The 10,987-nt window shown below is 32.0% G+C and overlaps 1 protein-coding gene across 2 annotated transcripts; it reads left to right on the forward strand.

The window, feature by feature from the left end:
* Nucleotides 1–3,435: 3,435 nt before the first annotated feature.
* LOC107480202 (beta-galactosidase 6) lies at nucleotides 3,436–8,824 on the forward strand. 2 transcript variants are annotated; one of them, XM_016100349.3, is made up of 18 exons: nucleotides 3,436–3,840; nucleotides 4,951–5,046; nucleotides 5,138–5,250; nucleotides 5,578–5,644; nucleotides 5,765–5,857; nucleotides 5,934–6,077; nucleotides 6,167–6,261; nucleotides 6,377–6,485; nucleotides 6,571–6,655; nucleotides 6,746–6,864; nucleotides 6,958–7,128; nucleotides 7,268–7,449; nucleotides 7,568–7,659; nucleotides 7,744–7,853; nucleotides 7,955–8,059; nucleotides 8,140–8,250; nucleotides 8,339–8,484; nucleotides 8,571–8,824. In XM_016100349.3, exons 1-18 carry the CDS (start codon nucleotides 3,661–3,663, stop codon nucleotides 8,692–8,694), a joined length of 2,142 nt encoding a protein of 713 aa, XP_015955835.1. In that variant the 5' UTR covers nucleotides 3,436–3,660; the 3' UTR covers nucleotides 8,695–8,824. The 2 variants fall into 2 exon arrangements, with proteins under 2 accessions (XP_015955835.1, XP_052114199.1); XM_052258239.1 differs by lacking the exons at nucleotides 4,951–5,046; nucleotides 5,138–5,250; nucleotides 5,578–5,644.
* Nucleotides 8,825–10,987: the final 2,163 nt, after the last annotated feature.

The following is a 10,987-nucleotide window of genomic DNA, read 5'->3' on the forward strand; positions in this document are numbered from 1 at the left end:
CCTAACCCTAAACCCTAACCCTATCCCTAACCCTAACCCTATCCCTAACTCTAACACTAACCCTAACCCTTAGGTGGAATGGTCGTAGATTTTGTGGTATTCACAGTATTTTGACCGACTTCAACCTTTTTTATTTTTTATCAGCCTGGGAGGTGAAATATTTTTTGTACGACAGATCTCCTGTACACATCAACAAGGGATACTCACAAATAGGGTGTAGTTATGGCATCGTCGAATTTTGTCTGAGCTATACTCTTCTTTTTTCTTTGGCTATTTTCTTTGTCTCCAGCCGGATGTTGGTTGTATTGTCTCGAGGTCGATTCCCTTAAACGAGCAGTTTCTTCCATTTTAATGTACTTTTCGGCCTATTCTTGCACCTCATATAAAGAGGTCGGATGTCTTTTGGATATTGATTGAGAGAAAGGTCATTTCTTGAGGCCATTGACCAATCCCATGATGACTGCTTTGGTAGGTAAGTTCTAGATTTTCAAACATGCTTTGTTGAATCTTTTCATGTAAATTCTTAGAGATTTTTTGACTTTTTGCTTTACTCCTAAGAGAGTTGGCGCATGCTTGACCTTATCTTTTTTAATGAAAAACTAGGTAAGTAAGCTTCTTCCCAAATCATCGAAGCACGCGACCGATCTAGGTAGTAAATTATCAAACTATTTCATGGCCGCCTTGGTTAATGTATTCGAAAAAACGTTACAACGAGTTACATCCGACGCGTCTGTCAAGTACATGCGGCTTTTGAAATTACTCAGATGATGTTTTGGATCGGTGGTTCCATCATAGAGATCCATGTCTAGGCTCTTAAAGTTTCTAGGAACTTTAGCCCGCATGATTTCTTCTATAAAGGGGTCTTCACCTGTCAGAGGAGTTTCTTCCTAATAACCTCAGATAGTTCTCTTATCCTTGAGGTCGGATTCCAGCTTCAAAAGCTTTTCATCTAATTCTGTTCGTCGTCATACCTCTCTTCTTAGGGCTCTTTTAGATTCTCGTTGTCGCTCTAGCTCCTACTCGAGTTGTTCCAACCCTTCATGGTGTCCAAGTACTAGACCCATGAGCTCTTTCGGATTCTGGTTTATCATGTCCTCGGTTGGTGGACCTCCTAGTTTATCCTTCTGGGTTGAGGGTTCCGTGAAGTCCCCTCTCCATTATGGCCGTCTATTTTATCTTGTCACGAAGGTATCATGAGCACCCGATCTTCATTGTGATGTGTTGGGTCAGATTCAGATGCCGTATGACTATGCATCTTTGAGGTGATCATGGTTGGGTGTAGACTTCTAGGTTCTCGACAACGGCGCCAATGTTTTGAAGGTTACCTGAAATTGAGTTATTTTTGGGTCTGAACGCAAGGTCCAGACACCTTTAGGGCAGCGATTAACGTCTACTGGTGTCACGATATCGCCGTCCGAATATCTCGTGAGGAGGTGAGAATGGTAACTGCGAAGGACTCCGAAACTTAAGTTAGCAAGGGTTTTAAGCATGTCTTTAGTAGATTGGGTTCGAAGTATACCTGAGGGTATTAGGATATTTATAACTGTAGATATAAAGTCAATAACCACCTTTTGAGTAGTTCCACTTTTGGTGGTGGGTTGGTTACTCTCTTTTAGTAAAAAAATTGTTGAGATCTCCTTTCTAGATGAATAGGAGAGATTGTAGAAGTTAGTTACTGATTCGGACAAGTAGGACTAGGATAACGTCGTCGTTTCTGATGCGTGAGCATCTTTCCTATCTTTTCCTAGTGAATTTGTATTTAATTTGTTGAGTTTAATCAAGAATTAATTATCCTTTAGCCACTATGGATGCTACTTTGAGTCTTGTGCAATTCTATTTATTTTAGGTAGCATTCAGCTGGATTTAATAGAGGTTTTGCAGAAAAAGAGAAGAAGGTGAGTGATGCTGTCAATCCTGACATCTCTGCACTCAAACCTACACAAATGGAAGGAGTACAAGAATTAAAGGAGATGACCAGCGAGGAGCAACGTGTGCGCGTACCTGACGCGTGCATGTGATTTGGAGATGTGCACAGCGACGCGTGCACGTACTTGACGCGTACGCGTGACACGTGAAGAAGACCAATGACGCGTACGCGTGACATGCGCCACGTGCAGAAAATGCAGAAAACACTGATTGCTTTAATTAAATTCTAATTAAACTTTAATTTTTAAATAGGAAAAGATATTATTTAGTTTTAAAAATTATAATTTAAAATTATTAGGATTAGATATAAAAGAGAAAAGAAACTTCTCTTTTGGGGGTTCGATTTTTGATAATGTAAATTACAGTTTACCTGAATCCTAGTTTTCCTCTCTAAACCATGAGCAACTAAACCTCCACTGTCAAGGTTAGGAGCTCTGTCTATTTGTATAGATTGATTTTATTATTTTTCTATTTTAATTCATATCCTGATTTATAATTCAATAATTGTTTTCGTTCTTTATCTTATGAATTTGGATAGAACGGAACTATGACCCTCTTTCTAATTGAGTTCTTGTATAACTTGGAAAAGCTCTTTACTTGAACAACAGCTTGAAAACAATTTCTCGTAAATTCTAATTATCTGAAATTAATGGGATACGTGACATATAATCCTCTTATATTTGGATAATTAGGATTTTTGTGGCATAATAACTAGAATTAAATTTCACCCCCTAATTGGAATTAATTGACCAAGGAATTGGCGGTTGATGAAAGTTAGAGGAGACTAGAAAGGTCTAAGGAATTAGGGTCTAGTCACATATAGTTTGCCAGGAATTGAATCTTGCATGATTAAAATAAATCAATAAGAAAAGTCAATCTGAAAAATAGATAACTCTGAAGTCTTAACTGCCTTTTCCATATTGTTTTCCCAACTTGTTTACTGCTTGTTTTTGATATTCTGAAATTACTGTTAATGCTTTTGAACTCTTAAAACACCATTTTCTACTTGTCTAACTAAGTAAATTAATCAACCATTATTACTTTATCCACCAGTTCTCGTGGGATTGACCCTCATTCACTTGAGGTACTACTTGGTATGACCCAGTGCACTTACAAGTTAGTTTGTGATTGTAAATTCCGCACCAGTGTCCGATCTCTATGAGGTTGGGTAGGTGTCAATCTAGCCAATATCTATTAATTGGGCCTTACTTATTTTAAGTTTGACTAAGTTGTAGGACAGGATATAAACATGAACCACTAATTTTTATTTCTAATATTTACAAAAAAATTGAGAAGAAGTTATTAAAATTATATCTAAATAAACATTAAAATATTTTAATATATATATATATAAAAAATGGCTTCCGATTTATGGAAGATGAGGTAATGGTGGTGCATATATTTCAAGTATTGGTGGTGTATGTAGTGTGAAGTGTCATTTCCTTATTCGCTAGTGACATACCCGTTGATAAGAGTATAATAAGGGCAGTGAATCCGGTTTGGGTTGCACATGCAACAGCTTTGTTACCTTCTTTCTCTCACAATTGTGAATTGTGGTTCCCACATGTCCCTAAAGTCCTCACTTTCTTTTTCTTGCTGCCACTTCCCTCCTTTACCATAACAATACTGGTTTAATTTGCTAGCTTGCTATGTGAATGTAATATATATGCACAAGTGCACCTAAATATTTCAGAAAGAATTAAGGAGAGATAGATAGAGTGATTGTATGTATAGATGGGAAGCTACTGGGTTCATGTGTGTTTATTTATGATATTATTAATGGTCATAATAGGAGTCACGAGAGGAAATAATGAAGATGCAGAGGTGACTTATGATGGAAGATCTCTTATCATTGGTGGCCATAGGAAAATTCTCTTCTCTGGTTCCATTCACTATCCCCGCAGCACTCCTCAGGTATCTATGTTCATGTAATGCCATTCTTCTCACACAGTTCAGCTGCATTATATTTATTCATTATCTTTCTTCTTGTTTTCATCTTCTTCCATTAATGATATGTTTGAGGGTACATTATATTGTTTTCAAATCTATTATTTGAAATATGAAACTGGCATTATATATATTAATCTAACTTATTAATTAGCTAGCTAGCTTGCTTGCATTGTTGGTTGACCCAATCCAAAAGCTGCATTCTTTTGGACACTAGCTTGTGTCTGGAATCTTTGTAAATTAAACTAATTCACTGTTACTCAACTAGTTTGTAGTAATCACTGTTGCAACTTGACTGTTTTTCACCAACACCAAAAACACAGCTGTAGCTGCCACCTAATACTATAATTAAATTCAAAATTCAAACTATGAAAGCTATAATTATGATTATTATTTTTTCAACCTTCCGGGTATGTCATGTGTGGAGGGAATAATTAGGAAAATACAAGAGAAAGAAAATCATTATATATAGCTATTATTATTAGTTTTTAATGTCTAGAACCATGCAATATTATTCTAAAATTAAAAAAGAAATATTAGTATATTAAGGACGGAATCTAAGGTATCAATCACATGACAAGGCTTTACACATCCAAACAAACATTTTAATTTTACTTTTCTTTTTAATTCTTTTCCACCATCTTAACTACTGAGCTACTATTTAGCCTTAGGAAAGTGATCTTAAAGATAAATAATTCTGAGTTTTTAAACTAAACATTGGTATGAAAAAGACAAAGTGAATTTTCCAAAATAAAACAGCAATATATACTACGAGGGGCACTTATACATATTTATTTTCTTGCATGACATCAAAACCAACAAACATAGTGAAACATAAACCACAAAAAATTGTCTTTTTAGTGATGAGATGTGGACGAAGGTGCCATTAAAGTCAATTTGTTCACTTGTGAAAAAAAGGACAAAAGAAAAACTAAGATTCAGGATATTAACATTAATAATTTGTCAAGTACAACCAGTTATTTTTCAAGTAATATCAACCAAATTTTTTTAAAATGATTTTTATTCTAATTGGTGGATATTTAATATAATATATATGAGGTTTAAATTTGGTTATAGATGTGGCCAGATTTGATAGCGAAAGCAAAAGAAGGAGGGCTGGACGTTATTCAAACCTATGTATTTTGGAATATCCATGAACCCCAACCCGGCCAGGTACGTATACGTACGTATATACGTATTTTAATGTAAAAGCTAGTAACGTGGATGAAATGAATAAATAAATAAAAATACATACATAGGACAGTATGATTTCAGCGGCAGATACGATTTAGTGAGATTTATAAAGGAGATTGAAGCTCAAGGGCTATATGTGTGCCTCAGAATTGGACCTTACATCGAAAGTGAATGGACATACGGGTAATTTCCCTTCTCACTCTTTCTTTCTAGCTGGATGCAAGACAACATCGTATTACTACGAGAAATACTATAAAGCCAGTAGAATTATTGTTTTTAATCGATTATTAATCATTAATATTTAAAAATATAGGTTAAAAATATATTATTAGAGTACTAAATTAAAGAAATTAAATTGATAACTAAGAATGAGGGTTAAAAATAATAAATTTTAATGAGACTTTAATTTATTATTTTTTTATTATTTATTTTATGAAACCAACAAAGCTGGTTAAGAAATACTTATTATCATCATCATATCCTGAACTGAATTGAACTTGGGGTATGTAGGGGATTCCCATTTTGGTTACATGATGTTCCTGACATTGTTTACCGAACCGACAATGAACCGTTCAAGGTCACGTCGCACTTTAACTTTGTCTAATTTTTTTGTTATGATCACATTATGTTATTTAATTTTCTTTTTCCATATTTATGGTAGGTGTTTGAAATAATTGATATATTTATGTATGTTTAGGCGTACATGCAAAATTTTACGACGAAAATAGTGAGCATGATGCAATCAGAGGGCTTATATGCTTCTCAAGGAGGTCCAATTATATTATCGCAGGTATGAACGAATCTCCCAACAAGCCAACAACACTTGATTAATTAATGGAAATTATAATGATAAAAGAACGTATTAGATTGAGAACGAATATCAAAACATAGAACATTCATTTGGAGAAGAAGGAAGCAGGTATGTTAGTTGGGCTGCTGATATGGCTGCCTCCCTCCAAACTGGCGTACCTTGGGTTATGTGCAAGCAAACCGACGCTCCTGATCCACTGGTTAGTCACATTTATATTAATTATTTACTTACTTACTTAGGATATAATTATTAATCCTACTTAGCTTCTACCATGTATTACATATTAAGATTAATGCATGTAATGGAATGAGATGTGGCGAAACCTTTACTGGACCGAATTCCCCCAATAAGCCCGCACTCTGGACAGAAAATTGGACTTCTTTGTAGGTTACCTCACTCAACTAACTAGCACTACTTATTTTATATTAAGCAAAATATTAACTACTGTTTTCTTTAATTTAATTTTCTCCTGTCATGTTATTTATTTTTCTCTTGAAGCTATCAAGTTTATGGTGGTAAGCCGTACATAAGGTCTGCAGAAGATATTGCATTCCATGTCACTCTTTTTATTGCAAGAAAAAATGGAAGCTATGTCAACTACTATATGGTAATTACTCATATATACTAATATATTCAACTTTGTTCTGTGTAATTGGTTACGTTAGTTATTGCATTGTTTGAAAACTTATTAGTACCATGGAGGAACTAATTTTGGGAGATCAAGCTCAGCCTATGTTATAACATCTTATTATGATCAAGCTCCACTTGATGAATATGGTAATTAGTATTATTACAACATTAATTAATTATTCCCTTGAAGAGTTTATACGGCCTTCTAATAAATTTGTCCCCCCCACCCCCCAATAGGTCTATTAAGACAACCCAAGTGGGGCCATCTTAAGGAGATGCATGCTGCAATTAAATCTTGTTCTACCACCTTACTGCAAGGGATGCAGAAGAATTTCACCTTAGGTGAACTGCAGGAGGTGACTACCATCTATCACATCAGGTTTATTTTTCACCAATATAATTCAATCCCCATATATTCCATTGATTTTATTCGGTTTCAATTCAACCAGGGTTATGTTTTTGAAGAAGAAGAAGAAGACGGAGGATGTGTTGCTTTCCTTGTAAATAATGACAGTGTGAATAAAGTTACTGTTCAATTCCAAAACAGATCATACGAATTGCCACAAAAATCAATAAGTATCCTACCAGATTGCCAAAATGTCACTTTCAATACTGCAACTGTAAGTATGAACTACTCCATCACAATTAATAGAAGACTAATTAATAAGATATTTAGTGATTTTATATAACTTACAACATATACTAAATAAAATGGTTGTGTTTATTTGATCAGTATCTTTAATATGAATTCATGCACAGGTAAATACTAACAGCAACACAAGAGTAATAAATCCAGTACAAACCTTCAGCTCTGCTGACAAATGGGATCAATTTCAAGATGTCATCCAAAACTTTGATGACACTTGCTTAATATCAGACTCACTACTCGAGCATATGAACCTAACCAAAGACAATACGGATTACCTTTGGTATACTCTAAGGTTAGTTGTTTAGATCCCCAACAAAATATTCTCTAATTTATCAAACATATATATCATGTTATTCCTTACTATTATAATGGAGCAATCCAATGACGAAAACAGTTAAATTTATGAACAGGTTTGAACAAAATTCGCCTTGCAGTGAAGCAATACTTCATCTTAAGTCTGCTGCTCATGTTGCCCATGCTTTTGTGGACGATACATACATAGGTAAGTAATTATTGAATCATTAATTTGAACCCTTCACAAAAGAATTTCAAATAACTCAGCGTTATGTATGGTTGGTTGGTATAGGAGGGGCTCATGGAAATCACAATGACAAGTCTTTCATCTTAGAGGTCCCCGTTGAACTAAATGAAGGGACACACAATATTTCTATTCTCAGCGTTATGGTTGGACTCCCGGTAATGTTTCTAAAATGGACTTTATATATGATATTCCTTATTATCTTTCATAACAAAATTAAAGTACCCTTTTTTTTGTCCCTTTTTAAATTATTGAAAAGGATTCAGGGGCATTTCTTGAAAGAAGGTTTGCTGGTTTAACCACAGTGGAAATTCGGTGTAGCGAAGAGTCCCATGACTTGACCAATGCTACATGGGGATATCAGGTTGTTTATACTTTTGTTGAGTTATTGAGAAGTATAAAGTGGCATTATTTTCATGATGGGTCTCTTGTTGTGCATTACAGGTAGGATTACTGGGGGAGAAGTTAGAAATATATGAAGTACAGAATAGCGATTCTAATGAATGGTGTGAACTAGGGGACAACCCTACTAATCAGACACTCGTTTGGTACAAGGTACTGTAAACCTGAATTGGAAAGTGTTTGTTGCAGAGAGAAATTATTGATGAATAGTAATTAAAGAGATACAATAAACTGCATGTAGAATGTATTTGATTCACCTGAGGGAGATGAGGCAGTTGCACTGAACCTCGAGTCAATGGGAAAAGGCGAAGCTTGGGTGAATGGACAAAGCATTGGTCGCTATTGGGTCTCATTCCATGATTTCAATGACCAACCTTCTCAAACACTGTAAGTTACTTACTTTTTTATTAACCTTAGTTGTTCATCAAATAATAAGAATAATGGCTTGTGTGTGTTACGATATATGGTAACAGGTACCACGTGCCGCGGTCGTTCCTTAAGGACAGCGGAAATGTTTTGGTTTTGTTTGAGGAGGGAGGTGGAAATCCTCTTCGTATCTCACTCAACACTGTTTCTGTTTCTCTTTCATCCTCATAGAGATGCCTGTTTTTCTCTGTAATGTTCTTCAAATTTCGACACACAGATTGATTCTTTGTGATATCCAAATTAACATCAACGCAATAAAAAGAAATAAGACGAGAATGTCCCATATTAAACGGAACTAAGAAGGGTAAAATTAAAGTCTTATGCTCTGTCTGATCTATGCTTGTTTTCCATTTTTACTGTTTATCTTGATTATACAAAAAGGGTGCCTCATAAAACACGTCTAAAACTTTTTTTAAGATGTTTTTAATAATTACAATTTAATACATATATAATCGATTAAATCATATCATTTTTGTTAAAATTAAGTCAGATAAATTAATTTGATCCAAAAAATAGTGAATCAAATATTGAACTAGTTTAAATTAATATTATTTTTTTATAGAAAATAACTACAATACCCTTATTATATAAAATGACTAAAATACTATATATATGAATTTAAATCTTTTAAATTTTGAATTTTCGCTTTAGAAGGTAAAGTGTAATCTCCACCTTTGAATAATTTCTCTCTCATATTTTCTTTTGACCCCACTTATAAAATAAATAATGAAAAATCACACAACAATATTAATGTAGGCTGATTTAAAATTTGATTCACCATTTTTTCGGTCAAATTAATTTTTCTGACCTCATTTTAACAAAAATAATACGGTTTACTCAATTATATATATTAAATTTTAATTATTAAAAATATCTTTAAAAAAACACATTTTAAACATCTTTATTTAAGTGATTTCTATACAAAAATTGATATTAAATTATTATGAAATAAATTTATGTCATATAATTATTTTTTATTGTAACATATCAATTATTTTAAATAGGTGATAATTATTAAAACAGTTTTTTATTATTGAGCCATGTCAACTATTTTAAATAGATAACAATCAATAGAAAATTTTTTTATATGTTACAATTTTTTTACAAAAAATATATTTATTATTTAATATTTTTAATTAATTGAATTTATTAAGTATCATTAAGCATTTTAATTATAAAATAACATCCAAATACAATTAACATCTATATTAAAATAACAATAACAATAATTTTTATTTATAAATATTCAAATTACATATTATTGTGATTTATTTATGTGTATAATCAACTATACTCTTATTAGTATTATTTTATTAATCTCACAATCTCTCGCATAAATAGTCAAAAATTTCTTCAGTCATTTTTAATTTTGGCACAATAATATTAAAATTATATCATAGAATATCATTATTCAACAAATAGATTAATATGCGTATTTGCTTTATAAATTTATTTAGTACTATATATATAATTTTTTTGTGTGACTATACTATATATACAATTAATCAAATACAATAGACAACAATAATACTAAAAAAATTAGCTAAATAAACTACATATGACAAACTTTGTTTATTCATTTTAAATTATACTGTAAAAATACAAAAATTACATCTTTATGTGATTGTACATAAAATAAAATTTATAAATTCAAATATTTTTAAAATAAATAATTCAATATATATAAAATATTTATTGTTAAATCAGTTTTTATTATAATTATTATTGTAAAATTTGGATAAAACACCTCCATAAATCAAAGAAAAATGAATTTTACGCGAATCTCCCAAATTAAAATTGGTTACGTGAAAAAAATTATATTTTATAAAGTTTGAAATTTTTTATTATACATGGGTTAATAAGAGTACATTATAAATTTTTATAATACTAAATGAAATATTGAAATCATGTCAATTCGATTTATTCTTATTCCTAATAATTTGAATTTAATCAATGCCTAAATCGAATTGAATTAATTTGATTTATATAAAAATATGCTTTGGTACATGCACTTAAGGAATTTTGATTTGAGAATTTTCGTAAAATTTATTTTCCTTTGATTTATGAAAGTGTTTTACCCTAAAATTTATTGATATAATTTTTAGCTTTAAGAATTCTATAAATTATTTTATAAGTAATTATAAGACAAAAATTTTTCTACTATTTTTAATTATCTAAGAAATTACATAAAGAAAATTTATAATATGAGTTTTTAGTAAATTGTGTAGATCCAAATTTTAGTTGGGCAGTATTAAATTACTTTTCTATTGCCGAAAGATTACTCTTACAAAGCATGAGATGTCATGACTCTTTAAGGTGATGCGTGGAGGGCACTGAGCAATCCACGTGGATAAGGAAGCAAGTGGCAGTTGTAAAACACTACACGTGGCGGTATCAGCGATCATGTTCGAATCATTATTTACACTTCGTCTTATGGATATATCATTTCATCTATCTCTATCTG

Source organism: Arachis duranensis, chromosome 3 (assembly GCF_000817695.3).
Source record: "Arachis duranensis cultivar V14167 chromosome 3, aradu.V14167.gnm2.J7QH, whole genome shotgun sequence".
NCBI classification, from domain to species: Eukaryota; Viridiplantae; Streptophyta; class Magnoliopsida; order Fabales; family Fabaceae; genus Arachis; species Arachis duranensis.